This window comes from Heterocephalus glaber, unplaced genomic scaffold (assembly GCF_053883595.1).
Source record: "Heterocephalus glaber isolate CG9 unplaced genomic scaffold, H.glaber_assembly_v1.0 deba00000676, whole genome shotgun sequence".
NCBI classification, from domain to species: Eukaryota; Metazoa; Chordata; class Mammalia; order Rodentia; family Bathyergidae; genus Heterocephalus; species Heterocephalus glaber.
This window is the reverse complement of record NW_028258156.1, coordinates 23,083,976-23,104,109: the sequence shown is the minus strand read 5'-3', so window position 1 is coordinate 23,104,109 and position 20,134 is coordinate 23,083,976. Positions and strand designations below refer to the sequence as shown.

The 20,134-nt window shown below is 50.2% G+C and overlaps 1 protein-coding gene across 3 annotated transcripts in view; it reads left to right on the top strand.

The window, feature by feature from the left end:
* Cdhr3 (cadherin related family member 3) overlaps positions 1-20,134 on the top strand; it is a 76,095-nt gene that overhangs the window by 16,993 nt on the left and 38,968 nt on the right. For all 3 annotated transcript variants that reach the window (XR_002392986.2, XM_021253925.2, XM_004839680.3), the window contains exons 3-7: positions 2,112-2,277; positions 4,008-4,105; positions 12,825-12,919; positions 14,208-14,312; positions 17,907-18,058. Coding sequence is in view for 2 of the 3 variants with exons in the window: in XM_021253925.2 (XP_021109584.1) it covers positions 2,112-2,277; positions 4,008-4,105; positions 12,825-12,919; positions 14,208-14,312; positions 17,907-18,058 (616 nt within the window). In the remaining variant the exon portion in view is untranslated. The remainder of the gene's footprint in view (positions 1-2,111; positions 2,278-4,007; positions 4,106-12,824; positions 12,920-14,207; positions 14,313-17,906; positions 18,059-20,134) is intronic.

Genomic DNA, 20,134 nt, shown 5'->3' with positions numbered 1-20,134 from the left:
AACGACCACCTCTTTTCTCTCTCAGGCCTCCTTTCCCACTGTCCCTCCCCTGCGTGCTCTGCCTCACAGCTGTGGCTGCTTCCTTTTCTTTAACCGGTCCAGGCCTTGCAGAGTAAGATGCGGTGCCTGCCACTTCCTCCCACGCAGCTTTCTCTCACTGCGCACGCCTCGAGGGATCCTTTCTGCCGCCTCTCGCAGCCCCAGCCGCGGCTCTTTGTCATGAAACCTTGTCCAAGGTTCAGCTGTTTAACCACAGCAGGACTCAGTTTCCTAATTATAATCTCGTGGAAGCAGTCAGAGGATGGTGAAGGGACTTTCTCCAGGCCACTCAGAGGTCCCGTGGTGGAGACGGCTGGAGCGGAGTGCTTGCTCCCTCAGGCTGCAGAGGGTCTTGTTACCCGCTCCAAGCTGGTTCGAGACCAAAAGCACATAAGAAATTTACTCCTTGAGTTGTCTTAGTTTGGGGCTCGCTGCTACCACACAGTACCTCGCACTGAGTGATTTGTGAAGAGCGAATTCACTTCTCATCCCCGTAGAGGCTGGGAAACCCCACGTCAAGGTGTTGTCATCAGGGGCCTAAGATGCGGTGAGAGAGTGCTGGAGGCTGGGAACAAGAATGGTGGGAAGCCATTCTCACAATAAGGACCCTCGTCTACTCAGGGCAGGGAGCCCTGAAGGCCCGTCCCCCACCGCATCCCATCTCCCAGTAACACAGCGGCAAGTAAACTTCAAGCTGAGTTTTTGAGACTTTCGTTTTCTGGTTTTTTTAAAGTTAGTTTTATTGGTGGATTTTAGGTATACAATACAGTTACATTCACCTTTGGAAATTTGCACCTTTACATAGTCTCTCTTGGTTCTTATTTTTTCCCCTTGCCCTGCCCTCCTTTCAACCCCTCCATCCCTCCCTATTTACAAAGACTTTGTTTCCATTTTTTCCTTTTCTCATATTAATTCCATTCCCTTCTTTCCTTTCCCCTCCCCCTCCCACTTTCCCTCCCCCTTTGCCTCTTTTCTTTCTATTTCACATTATCCATTATACCTTTTAGTCCTTAGTTACACTTTCAGTTCCTCACCCTAGAGAAACTATTTGATATTTACACGTGTGTCCTATTTATTTCACTTAAGAGTATCACCTCAATGTGCATCCATTTAGCTATAAATGTCTCTAATTTCTCATTTTTGATGGCTGAGTAGTACTCCATTTTATTAAAAAACCACATTTTCTTTATCCACTCTCCAGTTGATGGGCAATTGGGCTGCTTCCAAGTTTTACCTATTACAAACTGTGCTCCTATGAACATGGGTGCTTTTCAAACCAGAGCAATGTCCCTGAGGGCTCTGAGCCACCACGGAGTTCCCAGCGATTAGCTGACGGCCAGAGGCAGCCATAGATGTGAGAGGTCTTGGGCTGGCTCCCCTCCCCTCCACTCCCATGCCCCCCCCCAGGACTCTTCCACACAGTCCCCAGGGGACCCTTTCACAGCAGCGTGGATTCTGGTGCTGTCTCGCTGGCCCTGGCCCTTGTTGTTCTTCCCACCTCCCAAAAATACAAAAAGCAGGGACCAAAGTTTGTGACAACAGAAGAATGTGTGGAAGGCACACAAAACATGAACACTCCATTGTTCAACTGTTTCTTGTTTATGCATCTGTGTCCTTCTCTCTTATTTATTCTTGGGTGGAACCTTAGGAAAATTAGAGGGATGAGTCCAGCTATAATTAGTAGCAATAATCCGAGGAAGTGCACATCCTTTAATGGCAGGAAAACTCAGCTGGATTTGGGGGAGCTGAGGTATTGTGGAGGGGCTGCCTCCAAACCACAGCAGGGTCGTTAGTCCCCAGGCTTCCATCTCTGTCATTCGCACTGGATGTCTTCTGAATATTTTTCTTTCCATGGAAAGCAGCAGTGTACACAGGGGCCCCTTTTGGGAAGTGTCATGGGGCTGCTGAGGGAAGCACTAAGACAAAACAGCAGGGCCCTCTGCCAGCGAGTGAAAAGTGGTCTCCTGGAAGCCAGCTGCTTCCTTCCTCAGATTACTCCCTCCTGCATGATGTGAGCCTACAAAACACACCTTCTCTCACCTGGTCACCAAGAATTTTGCATTTCATTTTAGGTTGTCACCTTTGGGAAGCAACAACTGGATTTTGAAACAGGACCAAACGTATTTGATTTGCAGATTTATGTTAAGGATGAGGTCGGGGTGACCGACCTGCAGGTCCTGACTGTTCAGGTGACAGACGTGAACGAGCCACCCGAGTTTCAAGGCAACTTGGCGGATGGTAAGATGCACCAGGCTGTGCAAAGCAGCGCAGATGGTGGCATCAGGGAGGACCTGGGGGCAAGAGAAAAACAGGAAAAGCAAACACATGTGCAGCTGTTTCCTTGGAAAAGGCAGCTGCTTAATGAGCAGGAATAAATGAAATGTCCTCCAGCTCAGCACGCCTGATAACGATGTCCAGGGTGTACATGGCCACCACATCCTCAGCCTCTCCTATCCCCTCCCAGGCCTAGTGAGGAAACTGAGGCTCAGGGCTCTGTCCTGGTGTCCTCAGCCATTGACGGCCTCACTCTTTCTCCCAGTGGACAGAGTAGGGACAGCAGAAGCCTCTGGCGCCTAGGGGACCTCATGCAGGAGGTCCTGGCTTTGCGCATCCCCGCCCCTCCATGCTGCCAACCCCGAGACAGCTTCTCCACTCAGATGTCCTGTTTAAGCTCTGTCCCCCTGGGTGTCAGCGGCTCCCACTGCACCTCCACCCACCCTAGTTCCCTCTAGTCCCCACTCTAGTCAGGTCTTTGCCATCCTTCCGGGGCTTGGGGCAGCACTGTGTGTCACCCTGGACTCCTCTCTCTCTCCCCCTCCCCGGTAACATTGAATCCACCAGGAATGCTTGCCAGCTTCTACACACAGCCGGAATCCTGTCTGGCCCTGGCACCCATAGTCCCCCCCATGCAAGCCACCTGGACAGCCTATCTGTCTGGGACAATGCCGGGGCCCCTGGCTGTGGCCTTTCCTCATGGAGTCTGTGGTGCAGATAGCAGCCAGGAGGTCCTGGGAGAGCATGGGTTGGACTGGGCATCTCCCTGCTTAAACCCTGTGAGAATCCCCATCACAATCCAAAGCCAGGAGAGCCAGGCGCAGGCCCTTCCAATCTGGCCACACCCCTGGCCCCCTCGTCCCTCTGCCTGCCCTCCACCGGGCCTCCTAGTGATGGGGGGCTGGTGTGCGCCCTCAGCACCAGTGGCTTTGCTGCTTCCTCTGCTTCTCCCTGTCCTCCCCTCTTCCCTCTCCTCTGCATCACCAGGGCTCTCCTCAGTTTCTCCGGGCATCCTGACTCTGATGTGGTTACCCAGTGGGGTGCCATCGCTGTTCTAGCTAAAATTGCAGCAGTAGTGACATCCCCTCTTCTGACTCTTCTCGGGTCTCTCTCTGTCTCTGTCTCTCTCTCGCTCTCTGTACTGGGGATTGAACCCAGGGCCTTCACACTGAGCTACATCCCCTGCCCCCCCTTTTTAACATTTTGACACAAGGTCTTGCTAAGTCACTGTTTCCGGGCTGAGCTTGGGAAACTGGCGATTCTCCTGCCTCAGCCTCCCAGGGTACTGGAATTGCAGGTGTGTGCCAGCGTGCCTGGCTTCATAGCTTCTCTCCTTTCCCCTAAGCATCAGTCACCTCACCAAGGCGGAAGTAAATGAAGAGTTGGTTCCATAGCATTTTATTATTTTTTCTTTTTTTCTTTTCCTGGTACCAGGGATCAAACTCAGAACTTTGAGCTTGCCAGGCAGGCGCAGCGCCACTAAGCTAAATCCCCGGCCCCAGAGTGTTTTATTAATTCCCACAAATGGATCCACTCATGCACGGGCTGGTGCTGTTCCTCATGGCCTTGACCATGGCTTCCCTCCGTCCCGTGCCGCCTGGTTCCCTTTGGTTTACACAGTAGCTCCGATGTTGGAGTTCCAAGTTTGCTTCACCTAATACAGTGCTTCTCTTTCTATTTTGGACGAGGTACAGGTTTAGACCTCTTCATAGCAGAAAGAGCGAACCCCGGATTCATTTACCAGGTGGAGGCCTTCGATCCAGAGGACACGAGACGCCGAGCTCCCCTCAGTGTAAGTGTCGGGTCCCAAGCTGGAGGGGCAGTCTTGGCAGGTGTAGTGGGGGCTGTGCTGCCTGCTGGCAAAGCCAGAGCTAGGGATGCTGGGAACCTGCAGGCAGCTGGAGGCGAACACAGCCTGCACTCTGGGCTCCGGGTGACCTCAGACAAGTTCTGGACCTCTGGAGCCCCGGTTCTTCATGGAAGAACAAGAGCACCAACTTGACCTGAGGGTGGGTATGTGCCTCAGATGACATAGACAGTGCCAGGTGGATAGCAAGCACTCAATATTTGTAAAATCTAAGCCAATATGAATTCACCTATTATTTTATTGCTATTTTGGATCTTTTTTGTTTGGTACTGGGGATTGAACTCAGGACCTTGTGCTTGCGAGGCAGGCACAGTGCCACTGAGCTAAATCCCCAGCCCAGTACTTTGGATTTTTGAGACAGGGTCTCGCTATGTAGTTCAGGCTGGCCTTGAACTTATGATGTAGCCCAGGCTGGCCTCGAATTTGCAGCAATCCTCCTGCCTCAGCCTCCCAAGTGCTGGAGTTACTGCTGTGTGTCACAACACCCGGCTCCCACCATTTTTAAAGTAAGCAGAAAATATACACCCAAAGCCAGGCACTCAGGTATATTCTTCAAGAGATGAGGCCAAGCTGCTCAGACCCAGGTTGTTAAAAATGTATTTTAAGAGTCCCAGGACTTCTTGGGTGTTGAACAGGAGACTGGGCCTGGTGCAGTCTGAGAGTGAATGTCTCTTCCCTCCTTTATGAGTCAGTGTCCTTTATGGGGCTATCAGGGGGCGCTGGTGAGCCAGAACCTCGGGCACAATCTCTGGCGATGGGGTGCCCTGTGCCCACACTGCAGCCCAGGCTGGGGAGGGAAAACAAGAGAATTCAACCGGGCTCACCTCAGAGCAGCCAGCACTCCTGCCTGCGGGGCCTGACAAGGACAAACTGCAAGACACAGGAGGCTGCTTCTGCCCCTTGCTTTGTGACCTGCGCCTCAACAGGGCCACTTGCTAATGGAGGGGGGCAGCCTGCGAATGTGCTCCAGGACACAGGGTGTCCACAGGGTCTGAGACAGAGCTGTTATCAGACTACTGGACACGTTTTAAAGTTAGGGGATAATCTGGTTTTACACATTCATTTATATGTTTAGGTCAACCTTTGCAAATGCACATGCAGATACCTAATGGTTCCCACTCTGCAGCAGAAGTGCCGTGCATGGCTCCTCACTAATAACATCCTGGTTATGTTGCAGGGATGTTTGTTTGCATATAAGAGAAGGCCTAATTGCATCGGTAGTTACAGGATTTTTTTTTCTCTTCCATACCAGAAATCTGGAGGCAGGTAGGGGATCTGGGGTGGTACAGCTGCTGTCATCAGGAGCTTGACTCTGTTACTGCTCCTCCATCTAGAGCATGCGCACCTGCTTTCTCACCTCATGATTGCAAGATGGCTGCTGCATCTCTGGGCCTTGCCTCTGAATTCCATGCAGGAAAAGCAAAGAAGAAACCAGGAAGGGTACAGGGTGAAGGGGAGTGGAGCAGCCTAGTCTGCTCCTCCTTCTTTTCTAGCAGGAAAACAAAGCCTCCTTGAAGCGCTACCCAGAGGAGTTCTGCTACTTCTCACTGGCCAGAACTGTGTCCTGGGCCACCACTGGTTGGTGGTGACAGAGGAAAAGATTCTGGGTGGATGTCGGGTCAGCATAGTATTGCATTATTGATTTAGTTCCTTTCATGATCACCACGAACTTTTAAGTGTGGCTCAGCGTGATACAGTAATTGCTGAGAAGCGGCTTACCACATGCAATGGGGGCCAAATAGAAGGAATCTTGATTGTGAAGACAAAAATTTATTTTAACTCTCCGCATTTTAATATATCTCCAAATCATGGAGGCGCATAAGGCTCCGGCCCCTTTAGGAACACCTCACGGGCCGCCCGTTCCCCTCGAAGAGGAGGGGGAGGAATCCAGTGGGAGTTGCTCCCTTTAAAACCACAGCACCAAAAAAACAAAAACAAAACACAAAACACAAAACAAACATAAAAACCCCAGCACCATCCACAGGGGCTGAGCACAGCTCTGGGGCCTGGAGGTGGCTGGGGCGGAGGCTTTTGCAGTCTGTCGGTTAGGGGTCCCACGTGGGGAGGGGCGTGGAGTTGCAACAGAAAGCGGAACAGAGCAACAGACACCTGTGCTGGGCCACAGCCAGCCTGCGGGAGCAGCCAGTGCAGGGGGGAAGGCTCCTCTCTCAGCCTAGAGAAAGTAATAACAGCTCAGGACATAACACATGATGGCCTTTGTCCTTAGATGTTTTATTCTGGGAACCTGGGGGCACTAAATGACATGGTTCGCTCTGTAAGAGTAGAAAGGAGATGGGTTAATTCACTGTTGAGCAAAGCTGTGCTTCCCGACCTTGCTGTAAGTGTACCTCTCCAGGGAGCTTTAAGGACACACAGGTGTCTCCCCTGGTGTGACTGGCCTGGGTGTGGGCGGGCCTCAGGAGCATGACGCTCCCAGACCCACCGCTAGCCAGGACCCAGAAGCGCTGCTGTAAGACACTCTCTCACAGATTCCCCAAAGCCTGCCTTGGAGTATGGATTCTGTGGGTCTGGGCTGAGGCTGGGAATCTGAAGGGTTGTGGTGAGCAGGCTGGGAAGGTGTCTGGAGTCTCCGAGTGTGTGTCCAAGGCCAGGAACAAACCCAGGCCACTTCACAAGTGCAGGTCTGGCCCACTGGAGATAGCGCTCAGTGAGAGTGTGTGCTTCTGGTGGCTCTGCCCATGCCACACCTCAGAAACCTGGGACAAAGGAAGAGCAGACTCAAAAAGCACTGAGCTCATGCCGAGGGCACAAGGCTGGGTCTGCACCTGTCATCTTACCTGGTGGTCTCCTGAGTTACCTTACTGTAGCAAATAGAGGATGAAGGATGAATTTTTTAAATTGAAGCTGAGGTAGGAGGATTGCAGCTTTGAAGCCAGCCTGGGCAATTTAGCAAGACCCTGTGTTAAAATTGTAAAATAAAGGGGCCGGGGATTTAGCTCAGTGGTTCCAGCGCCTGCCTTGCAAGCACAAGTTCCCAAGTTCGAGCCCCGGTACCGAAAAAAAAAAAAAGAATTGTAAAATAAAACAGGCTCAGTGTGAGGCCTTATGTTCAGGCTCCAGGACAGGAAAACAAAACAAGAGCTCTAGGACCCATCCTGAACTCCCAACACCTTTAAATGACAAACATTACAACCCTTACCCAGTTCCATGAAGTAAAATGGTGTCACAGATGACATAAATAGGGGTATATTCAGAAACCACTAGTATTTTTTTCTCTTCTTTTAAAAGAAATTTAAAAGCATGTGCTGAGCCAGGTGTGGTGGCATGCGCATGCCTATGATCCCAGCACTCAGGAGGTTGAGGCAAGAGGATTGCCTCGAGTGCAAAGCCAGCCTGGGGCTCCACAGTGAGTTCAAGGCCAGCCTGATCTACTAAGTGAGACTCTGTCTCAAAAAAAAGCATGTTCTTATCCATGCTTTGGACCCACAATGTTTCATCTTGAATCAGCACCGCCCAATAAAATTGCAGTGTGAGCCGGAAACCAGTGCCGCAGAGGTAGTGTTAAATGTTCTAGCAGTCACTTTAAAAGTATGTGAAGTTGGGCCGAGGATTTAGCTCAGTGGTTCCGCAGCCTGCCTCACAAGTGCAAGGTCCCGAATTCGATCTCCGGTACCAAAAAAAAAAGTATGTGAAGTCAATCTTTGTAGAGTTAACTCGACATACCCAACAAATTATCATTCTAACACATCGTAAGATAAAAATGATTAGTGAGAGATTCCAGCTTCTTTTTTAAGTATACCATCTTAAAATATGGGGCACATTTTACACTTACACTTTCAGGCCTCCATGGTTGAAATGCTCAGGAGCCATAGGACATGAGGCTGGGGGCTGGTACTGGGGGCCCAGGCTTCGATGCAGCATTTGTCCTCCTCCCTAGGCAGCATCTGTGCATCCGAGGATGCAGGTAGAGCCGGGCTAGAGGGTGGTGACAAGAAGGGCTGGACATTACAGCGGGGAAGGGTGATCTGCCCGTGACCAGTTGCACTTCCTGGCAGTACCTCTCAGTGCCCCCAGCCCAGCCCCTTTGTCTGAGGAGGCTCCCTCCCCAGCTACCCTAACCGGTTTCTCAGCTGGAGGCAAAGTGGTGCCTGCAGCAGTGCTCCTATAAGGGGCTCGTTTGCATGAAATGAAGTGTGTGCTTCCTTCCCTGGACAAAAGGACTAAATTAAAAGAGCAGTGACCTTGCTGCTGCCAGGCCACTGGTAGGGCAACAGAGCAGACCTCTGTCCACTCTCTCCACTCGCACCTTGGCTCTGAGACCCGGCAGCCGGTCACGGTCACGCCTTTAGGTCTTCCCAAAAGTAATGTGATTGACCTAGGAGGTGGGATTGAAAAACAGTGAGGATTTAAATTTAAAAAATTATTACTGTCAAAGACACGCTGCCATTAATCTCCCCCAAAATACTCCCTTTGCTTGGAACACACCTATCCCATCGTTCTAGCCACTTTCTGAAGAAGTTCTGCAATTCATTTTTTTGTGAGTTTTTTTTTTGACTGTGCTGTCATCCTGAACTGTTTCAAAATATTCACCCTTCATAGTCATTTTGAATTTGAAGAAGAGCCAGAAGTCACACGGTGCCAGATCCGGTGAAGATGGTGGATGAGGACACAGTAATGTTTCTATAAGCCTGCTTTTCTGTTCGATGGCGCTTGGCAGCAGCGTCCACCACATCTTTGATCATACCTTGTAAAGACGCTCACAAAAGGGAACTTCCTGAACCGTTTCAGAAAGTGGCAAGAATGATGGGATGTGTGTTCAAAGTGACGAACAATAATTTTTCAGTCACCCCTTGGTTGCCTGTCAGGTCCCAGCTGGATCCCACTGTTCAGATCTGTTAAGCAGCCCCTTGTTTCCAGATGAGAGAGGGAAGCGAGGCTTTCCTGGGTCCCACACTGCTGCTCATCTCTTCCACCCTGGCATCTCTGCCACCGATGTTCCTCCTCCAGAGTCACACCCAGCAGTCTTAGTGACAGGCACTTTACTCCAGGCTCAGTAGAATGCGCGCTCATAAAAGGGAAAGGCGGTGGGCTTGGACACTTGTGGCTGCTGCTGGCCATGTGTACTTGGAGCACACAGATGGGGCCCAGGGTCTCCGGAGTCAGCACAGCCTGGATCACGCAGCACAGGGCTGGGGTGCTCACAGCAAAGGCTGACGGGATGCGTGGCCATGGGACCACGTTAGATATCACTTCATTCCTATAGCTGTGAGATATATATGATAATACTGATATTTTGCATTGGTCTGCCTAGTTCCTCTCCTTGAAAACCTTCAAGCTGAGCTCATCTGCAGCCCTGGCAGGAGCCAGGGTAAGGGCTGGGGTAAAAGTGGCCTTTGGTGGGTAGTTCTTAGCGGTAGTTTTTCTTCTTCCAAGCCTTCCTTCCCTCCTTCCCCCACCTGGCACCTCTGAGCTGGGATGGAGTAGACTAGCAGGCAAGAGAGAGAGGAGTCGACTTTTAAAAACAGTCATCTTAAAGGAAGATATGTATTAGGAATGTGGCATCTGATTCATAACTCGCCACGGCCCCGCTAGAGGAGCATGCAGAGCGTGGGGTCCTCTGGGGCAGGTGTGGCCTTGGGCTTCGTGTTCATAGAGTCCATGGTGCTCCCTGGACTTGGGAAGCATAGGGCTCTTCCCTCCCCCTGGAGGGAGGAAATGTGGCCTTCAATGGCTGCCAAATTGGCTGCTCTGTTCTCTAGGAGACAAGAAAGAGGCTGAATTCTTGCCCCCTCCCCCGCCCTGGTACTGGGGATTGAACTCAGAGCCTTTGCTTTGAGCTATGTTCCCAGCCTTTCTTTATTTTTGATTTTGAGACAGGGTCTCACTACGCTGACAAACTGCCTAGACTGAGCTCAAACTTGCCATCCTCCTGCCTCAGCCTCCCAGAGTACTGAGATTACAGATGCACCTGCTCAGGAGGCTGAATTCTTGTTGCTTATTTGCCCTGCAGGCCTGAAAGTGACTGATGGCTGCAAATCCAGCACAGGTTGAATCACTGGCTTGTGACTCCTGCTACAGTGGGGGAGCACCTGGAGGTGGCAGGAGCCAGCAGTCCCTGGGTGGGGGGGTGACATTTCAGGAAACTGGGTCAGCGGCTGCTCATCTTCCCCTCTCCCTAACAGTGAAGGCACACTGAGGAGAGACTGGGGCTGGAAAGGGGGACTCTGAGTCTTTCCAGGGCAGCTGCGTGTCCAGTAGCAACCAAAGCTTCGAGGGGCTGCAGAAGGGACAGGTGCGGGGAAAGGCGGACTCCCAGTGGGCAGATGAGAGCGGAGAGCTTGTCGACAGGCGTTTGTTAACTGAATTGATCCGATTACTTAGGACTTTTCTTAGCCAGCACTGGGGCAGAGAGGTGCGGCAGTTGCTTTTTATTTTATTTAATTTCTGTTTTCCAAGAATGAATATCAAGGGAGCGGCTTTGATTAAACAAGCCTTTAGAAAGGGGGAGAGAACGCCAGATTTTACAGAAAGCCTTACTGAATCGCTGGCGAATGGCCACATGACACAATATTTTTAGTCTGTGGATATTATCTCCTTTCTAACTACTAACTGCCATTCCCATGAACAAAGCGTGAAGGTTCAGGGAAAAAGGAAATTACCCTGGTGCTAATACAAAAAAAAAAAAAAAAGATTCCTGGAATCATCTTAACAAATTAAGAAGAAAATTCTCACATCCCTGGTTCTGCAGTTCCTTCCGCCCTTTCTATCTATTGCTGCTTCTTTTCTGATCTTTTCTTTTTTTCATAATTGATTGAGACTGTAGACTGAACTGGAGAGGATTTCATAGCCAAGGCTAGTATTAGTACATTCAAACAGATACTTTTTCAGAAAATATTTGCCACAACGGTTTTTTGTTGTTGTTTTCAGACTTTCTAAGGTGAGAATGTTGGTCTGCATTAGATGGGAAATCAGGAAAAAGGAAACCCCCATATTTAACACTTGACAAATTTTATTGAGCATTTATTATGTGCCACACCCCATTACCTACGGAGAACATAGCAGTGAATAAAACAAATCCCTCTTGACTCAAGATATTTCTTTCTATTTTTCTTTTTTTTTTTTTTCTTTTGTGGCGCTGGGGTTGAACCCAGGGCCTTGCACTCTACCACTGAGCTATACCAAGTCCCCCCAGAATCTTACAGTCTAACAGGACAGTAGTAATAGTTTGCTTTTAAAACAAGATTTAACAGTATGAGGAAATGCTGAACATGTAGATGCAAAGAACAAGACATTACCCTTTTGATTAGAACATCGACTTCCCATTTTGTGTATTTGCATAAGAAAGAGTTGAAGGCGCTTCCTCAGAATGATGAGATTTTGCAGATGACTTCTATTAAGTGTCTTTTTGCCATTCCCATTAAAAATATGTTTATTAAAACTAGAAAGAGGGCCGGGGATTTACCTCAGTGGTTCCGCTGCCTGCCTGGCAAGCCCAAGGACCCGAGTTTGATCCCCGGTACCAAAAAAAAAAAACTAGAAAGAGATTATTAAATAACAAACAGAAAGTAAACACTTTAGAAATGGTTTTAAAACTTTATATTGGCCCCAGAGGAGACCTTTAATCTATTTTCTGTGCGGACGCATACTGGGAAGTCTGCTGCAATCACACAGCTAATCAGGGGCTGGAAACCTTGGGCACTATTTCTCCGATTCTAGACTAGGGGCTGTGACTCTGCTTATGGAATCTGCTCTGATTGTCTGATCTGAGTTCCAAGGCCTTGAGGACAGATTATCCCTCATCCCAGCAAGAAATAATGAAACCTTCTAACCTTAACGCCACTGGAGACAAATGGATGTAAACAGTCTCAACTGTTGCTGCTCCCTTCCTGTTCCAAAGCGTGCCTTCTCACTTAATCACCCCATAACTCGGAGGGGCAGCTGGTGGTGTCATTTCTAAGTGACAGGCAAAGAGGGGACTTGTCTCCAGTCTTGTGGTGAGGAGAACTTGGACCCAGGTCCATCAGACCAAAGCCATCTTGGCAGGGAACTGTTAGGAGAACTGGGCCCGGCACAAGGGAGGCCAAGAATGACAGACTCTCAGCTACCCAAAGACCCAGGAAGCACTTTACCAGGGGCGACATTCTTGGGACAAAACTTTAAAACAGCTCTTCTTTATTGGCAACCCAGGTTCCAAGCTGAAAGCTATGCCTGCTGCACCCCATTCTCGGGTCATACTTGTCTCTTCCCTGTCCCTTCCATGGTTTCAGTGATGCTTGTGTCCATATTTTTCCCCTTACCTTGTCAGCTTTTTTAAGGGTAGAGACAGGATCTCACTCTCTTTGGCACAGCCCTGTTGACTAACGGGCAGCGGCATGTTTACTCAGCATTGGTTACAGTAAGGACCTAGACTCAAAGGCAGGCGTGGACTGGAAGCAGAAGCTTGGATACAGTGGTGGGGATCAGGGCCTGCTGGACACCCAGCAGTTGGAGCAGGAGCCACTGACCAGCTTCTCGGGGTGTGGTAAGTAGAGCCACTAAGTCTGAGACCTGCCTTTTGGACTTTACCCTGACTCGTTAAAAGTGTCCCAGGTGCTAAAAATATAAAATGGGGATGAAACCAACACATCTAGGGAAGGGCGTCCAGGTGTGCTGACTTAATTCTATTTCCTCCCTTGTTTTTTAGTATTTCCTGACTTCTCCCTCAAGGAGCTTCAGCGTGTCTGCTAATGGCACCCTCTTCTCCACAACAGAATTGGACTTTGAAGCAGGACACAGGAGGTAGCCTTGCTATGACCTTCTCTGAAGTTTGGTTTATCTGAGGGGCTGGGAAAACGTGAGAGAGCAGCCACAGGCCACCTGCAGTTGAGGGGACGCTGCTGCCTCGCTGTGAGCTGGGTAGCAGTGGACCCGGGAGACAGGGCCTGGGCAGTCACTGGGAAGGCATCCTTCTGGTCCCAAGCCGTCTTCTCCAGGCAGCAAAAAGGACTGAGGGAGAGGCGCTCTGGGGTCACGAGGATGCCCAGAGCCCCAGAGGGTTTGGGGGAGGTGACTCCGAGAAGGGGTTGGGCCACATGGGGGCCGCAGGGCTGAGGAGAGGCTGGGCTTGTGATGAACACTGTAGGCCGTGGGCGAGCCGGGTCAGGCCTGGTGCTGCTCAGGTGTGAGGACCAGGCGGTTACTTACAAGGCGGGAGTGCGTTTCCTCTTGAGTGTGGCATGGGCACCTGGCAGGGACAGAGAGCTTCCGGGGCAGAGGTATGACTGGGGTGGCACAAGCAGACTGGTCCTGGGGGGCGTGAAGAACAGTGAGAGATGGGTGGGGGTTAGGGCCAGGGAGGAGGGTGGCAGAGCAGGTTTGAGGACACAGGCGCAAAAGCAGGGGTGCCTGGGAGGGGGGACTCTTATCTCCCCGTCCCACAGGCTCTTTTGCTTCCCACTCTGAGGCAGGACAGCAAAGTTGATTTTCTTTCTTTCTTTTTTTTTTTTTTTATTCATTAAGCTTATTGGTACCTTTTAGGTATACAATATGATGACATTCGTCATTGGGAATCTGTACCTTTTTTTTTTTATTAAATTCTTTTATTGGTACATTGTAGGTTTACAACACAATTACATTTCTCATTGGGAATTGTACCTTTACATAATGCATCTTGGTTCTTATTTTTTCCCCATTCCTAGCCCTCCCTTCACGCCCTCTACCCTTCCCTATTTACAAAGACTTCATTTCCATTTCTCAGCATTTTTCCTTTCCCTTCTTTCCTTTCCCCTGCCCCTCCCACTACCCCTGCCCCTTTGGACCTTTTCTTCCTGTTTTGCATTATTGATTATTCATTCTAATCGTTGGTACATTTTACCTATACAATATAATGACATTCATCATTGGAAATTTGCACCTTTACATAAGGAATTTGTACCTTTACACGGCATATCTTGTTTCTTATTTCTTCCCCCTTCCCCTCCCCTCCCTTCAACCCCTCCACCCTTCCCTGTTTACAAAGACTTTGTTTCTGTTTTTTCCTTTTCTCCTATCAAAGTTGATTTTCTTGCTTGCAATGTTTCACTGGCAGTTTCCACCTCGTTGTGGAAGTGAGGGACAGCGGAGGCCTCAAAGCCTCCACAGAGCTCCGGGTGACCATTGTGAATGTCAACGATGAGATGCCTTTCTTCACCAGGTAGGCTGAGGGCATGGGGACAATCTGGGCTGCAGGTGCCATCTTTCCAGGTCTTCAGACACATGGATGACGAGATAGAGGGACGCCCTTCACTCGGGCTAGTGGAGAGACAGCAATAGGAAGTCTTCAGTGTCCTTAATCTGGGCCTCTGGACTTCTACTTCCCCACTTTGCTTCCCACCCTCTGGCACCCCACGTTCACATGCACCACGGGATTGTGGACATAGTGGGGAGTGGACACGATGCCCTGGTGTGTGCCTAGCTACTGTGTGTGCATAGGCAATCAATACAAGGCAGGACCTGTGCAATGAAGTGCAGTGTTAATCTCAGCAGAGTCCTGAAGCCTGTTTCCTCAGTCAGGACTCCATAGGTGTCGTCCTTGCATTGAGGAGATATCTGTCTTAATGGTGCCCAAGGCACCTGCCCACTCTTGGAAGCTGGTGGAAGCTGGCTCCCAGAAGACATCTGGCTGGCTCTGCAGCCCCTGCCTGCAGCAGCAGTGAGGACAGACAGTGCCAGCCTTTGGCAGCCTGTGAACACAGGCCTGGCACCATCCCTGGCCCAAGAGAGGACCTCTGCCTGCTGTAGATGGGAATTCAGGAGAGGATGAGATTCTGGGCTGTCAAAGGGCCCGCCAGACAGCCTTGCTTTCTGATTCCAGAGATTCTGCCTGCCCCAGGCCCCGCTATGAGAGGCAGCCAAGGAAAAACAGCAGTCACCTGCCTGGGGGTAACTGCATTCACGGCTGTGAATGAATTCAGCAGGGGATGTGCTATCAACAAAAAGCCATTAGGATACAATTATTATTTGGCAATTAAAATTAAAGCTATGTAAAAATTTGTGAAAAATCTATTAGACCCCAGAGCCAGGTAAGTGCTTGCAAAAATATTTTAAGATTGGGTGGTATTAAGGCCACCCTTCTCCCAGGCTAACCAGCTGGCAAATTGCAAACTCACCACCCCAAGAAGCTTCAGTGTGAACTCTGTCCACCGCCCAGCAGCAGAGCATCACTGTGTGCAACAGCAGCAATGAACTTGCACATCATGCCTTGCACCAGTGCCTGCTGAAGACGGCATTTTGGGAGGCTTGCTCCGGAAGCAGAGACCAGGCAGATGGAGAGCATGTGACAGCCCGGCCCAGCCTCAGGCACAGGCATTGGCCCAGTGACACAGACTCGTCAGTAACCCCCAGAGAAGGAGATAGCTGTGTGGCTGGAGCCAAAGGTTCTTCCACGCCCTCCCGGTGCACCCAGTCTCTGAGGTGGAGGAGCAGGTTCATGGGGTTGCAGACGGAAAATAAGTCCTTCTGGGGCAGAACTTGGAAATCACCTGGTTTGAACCCTTTCTTCTAGAATGCAGCAAATGACTTTAGCAGTCAGACAACATGACCTCGGCTGGTTGGGGTACCCTTCAGTCAGCCTGGAGCTCCTGGTTCTCCCCTGGGTGTGAGGGATGAACCTGGAGAGCATGACTTGTGTGACTGCGACCTGTGTGACTGTCTAACTGTTTCAAACAGTGCTGCGTGGATGGTGGTGAGGATGGGGCTGCGGAGCCTGCTCTCCCCAAAGGGGACTTGGGGCAGGACACTCCTGACTTGGCCCAGGCTGCGCAGTCATGGGCGACCTCATCCACCAATCGAAAGCATCCTCTTGGGTCACACTAGGTGCCGAACTGGGGGCTTGCGTGGTTCCCTTGGACTTCAGTTCCTCCCCTTCCCCCAAACCAGTGCTAGCGCTAACCATAAATCCAGGATTAGTAAAACTAAATCACCGAACTGACTCAGGTATACTGAGTTTGGGTAATGTGGGAGCGCTGAATGTAGAAACAGCCCTTCCATGTGTCCTAATGGTTACATGCCTGCAATCAATGCAACCGGAGCAGGTGCTGTCTCTGTTGTTGAAACCACCTCACCATTTTGTCCCTGGGTGGTGATACACGGCTTCGAGCTTTGTGGATTCAGGATGTGCACCCTAGGACTCTGCCATTATTAAAGTCAAGAGCTCATTGCAGAAGCCCCTGACATGCTCTTTACCCAATCACAGTGCTTGCTGCTTTTGCAGAGCACCTTATTTTAGATGTCGGCCAAATCAGACAGGTCTTTCTCTGTTCCTGCCTACTCCTCTGCTGACTCTCAGTCCTTCTCCACCTGTGCCTGGCCATGGCATGCACACCTTAGGCACCTACTGAGTGCTCACTCACCAGCATGGAGCCATTCTGTCACCCAGAATCTCCACCCTTCCACACCACAGGGGATACGGGGAGGTGAGTGTGGGAATGTGTTTGTTTCCTCTGTCTGCTTTGGCTAGAGCTTAGCTTGGAGACCTTCATGCTGAAAGATAGTATACCTGGACCTGGACCTTGGATCCCAAAGCCAAGTACACTATAGATTCTCTTTTCTGCCAGGTTCACTACTGGGGCAGCCCAGAGCTGCTGTTGACCTGCGGAGCCATGCTGTCGCTGATAGCCTGACGAGTCCCCTTCAAGGGGCCTGGCTCCTGGAGCACTTGGCAAGGGCTGGAGGAGCCTTTCTCTGCCTGCCCCTGACTCTGAACAGAAGTTCCCTTCTGTCTCCCTTTCCTGCGGTCCTATCTACCTAGTGGGGATTATTGGACAGCTCAGAACACCAAGTCCCGACACAAGTGGAGTTATTTAGATCCAAGGTCGTGTGTGCCCCACCTTAAGGAAGAGCCCTTATGAGAAGAGGCCAATTTAGGAAACTGGGAGATAAGAGGTAACTGGCTCTTTGTCCCACTAAAATGATTTTCCCTTGGCAAAAGGATTTCCTGAAGAGGTATTGAGAGCAGCAAGCCTCCTTGGTGCATTCAAAGCTACTCAATTCATCCAGTTCTATAGTGAAAACTTCTATCCTGTCTGATTCTGCCTTTTCCAAAGGCCCTGGAGGATGTGGGTAAGGTGATGATTTGGGGAGCCCTGTGAGAAATGACTCCTGGGGGACCTGCTCTGACCCCTCCTTCTGCCAGGGGACTTAGTTCCAAGTTCTAAGAAGCAGACTTCATGATCAATGCACCCTGGAAATGTGCTCAAGTTCCATGTGCAAATTCTCTATTCAGAGGCGAGAGAGAGAGAAGAAAGGAAGAAAAAGTGGCACTGTGCTACAAGTGAGGAGCTTTGCAGTGCTTTAAGCTCCTGATAGCACAGCTTCTGGAGTCACATGGCAGATAGGAACCTGCAGCTCCGGACTTTATGTCCAGATGGATTTTGTTAAAGAATTCAGGCAGGTTTTTTGCACAAACATTGGGAGAAAGAGAGAAGCTAGCCAGAGAGGCAGGCTGCCTATTTTAAAAGCTATGTGAAGGCCAGTCTGAAATGGCGCAGGCAGGCGTGCACAGAGTCACACACTGTGGCCTGGGTAAATCGTCACGGTAACAGCGCGGCACTTTCTTTGAAGCCACAGGGATGTGACCTTTGGAAACACAAAAGCTGACCACCTGCCTTTCAGCTGCCGGGCTCTCCCTGAGAGCGTGTTGAGGCAACTCGAACTGATCAGAGCTATATTTAGCACTAACCAAACTACGCACCGCCCAGACTGCTCCCTCCTGTGCCCCTGCGAATTAGCTGTGTCTGCTGTGTTCCAGCCCGACACGAGTGTACTCCATCCCGGAGGAGCTGCATGCTGGAACCATCGTGGCCAATGTCACAGCTGAGGACCCCGATGATGATGGAAGCTTTCCCGGCCACCTCCTGTACACCATCACGACAGTCAGCAAGTACTTGGTGATAAATCAGTGTGAGTCACACATGACCATCTCTAAGTGCATCCTCGAATTCAGCCATTTGGATTGTTTCACACTATTTCACCATCTCTCTGGCCTGGGGCACACCTTTCCGTTTAGGGTCATCACTAGGGACCAGGGGATAAATGTATGAAAAGCAGCTGTGTGGGGGCTGAGCAAAGTGTTGGCAGCTGTGACCCTGCTCCTTGGTAGGGGTGAAGAGATTTCTTTTCTCACCCATGATTAGGTTTAGGCTGAGGCTCTACACTCTGTCTATGTCCATAGAAGACATATGAACGAGAAAAACACATGCAAATTTATTTAATCTGAGTTTGATGTGACATGGGAGCTCTCAGAAAGGAAGTCTCAAAGCTGCAGGGAACATTGGATTTCTGTGCTGAGGTTAATGAAGAAGTGAAGCGCTGAGGAATTATGGTCGGAGAACAAAAGGTGTCCAGTTGAATTGGCAACCAACTGGGGGGCCTTAGCGAGGCCTGCACTGCAGATTCGGACTAGGATGACCCTTTCCTCTGGGAAAGGTGGGGCATCTCGGGATTGAAGTCTTAGGGCCACTCGTGGGGAGAGGCAGAGAATTCCCACGGTGAGAAAGTCAGGAGGCAGTTAGAGAGACCTTCCTGCTTCTGCCCCTTTCTCAAACGCCACGGTGCCATGTTAAGGGGTGGCATGCCCTGAACCTATCACCTCTGAGGAAAGTGGGTACCTGAGGGAGCATGGATTCCTACCCTGAGGTACCCTGAAGTCTTCAGAAGACAGAATCTATTCCAGGGCAGCAACTGAATGAGGACAGATGTGAAATTTCAGTCTCTAGTAGTCAAATTTTTGAAAAAACAAGAAGGTAAAATTAATCTTAAGGCATTTCATTTAAACCAACAGATCCAAAATATTATCATTTCAACATGTAATCAACATCTAAAATTATGAACCAGACATTTTACATTATTTTCTTTGGCACTGAGCCTTGGAGGTGTGTTGTGTATTTTATACTTAAAGCACATCTCAATGCAGACCAGCCTCATTTTAGGTGCTAAATAGCGCCAGTAGTGATGCATTGGACAGAGTGCTCCAGCTCAGTCTGCTGGGTTGCTGGGATTATTTTCTCAGAGAAAGAGTCTCCTTCTGTCATAGCCACTTTTATTGGAGACTTCGTACATACCGGGTATTACGCAGAGTGACCCATGTGCATACCTCCCTGGGTACTCAACCCAGTGAATGCAATGATCCACATTTGACAGAAGAGGAAACTGAGGCTTGGGAAGAGACCTGGACAGGTTAGGTGATGTGCCGAGGGTCTCACAGCTGATAGTAGTAAAACAGAGACTCCAATCCAAGCCAGCTGATTCCAGAGCCTGGCCTCGGAGCCACTACCAGACAATCCTACCTCCATCAGTCCGGACCACAGGAACCCAAGGGGCTTTACTTGCCATGACCGTGTGGCTGCCGGCCGCAGACAATCCCAGAAGACGGTGTGTTCCCGGCGCATTGATCAGAAGGCAAAGGATAGTTTTTCCCAGGAGAGGCCGGCAAAGGCAGTAGCCATGCTCCGCCTGTGAACACCCTAGAGTGCGGGCACTGAGGGCCTCATTCTGCCAACAGTGTAGGGAGGGACACCATGACTGACCATTCTGTCCCTTAGGTGCTGCCAAATTGAACGTTTAATCTGTACACGTTGGGGGGCATATTTATTAAGATGTTGATTGCAATTAACAGAAACTAAGGCCAAATCAAACCAACCATGGGAAAAGGAAAAAGGTAGGGATGTGCATCAACAGGATGTGAGTAGCTCATAAGAAGGCATTAGTTGGCCAGGGATTGAGCTCAGTGGTACTTCGTCTGCCTCAAAAACACAAGGTCCTGAGTTCGATCCCTGGTACCACAAAAACAAAACAAAACAAGAAGGCATTAGCTGATCAGGACACAGCAGGGGCAGGCCCAGTGCTGCCACAGGGAGCTCAGCCTCTAGACTTCCAGCCTTTCACCTGTGGCTCCCCTGCTGACAGGACTGATTCCCGGCAAGAGTCTCCTAGTTACAGATTCTGCAACAAGACACCCCTGTGGGTCAAGCTGGGGTT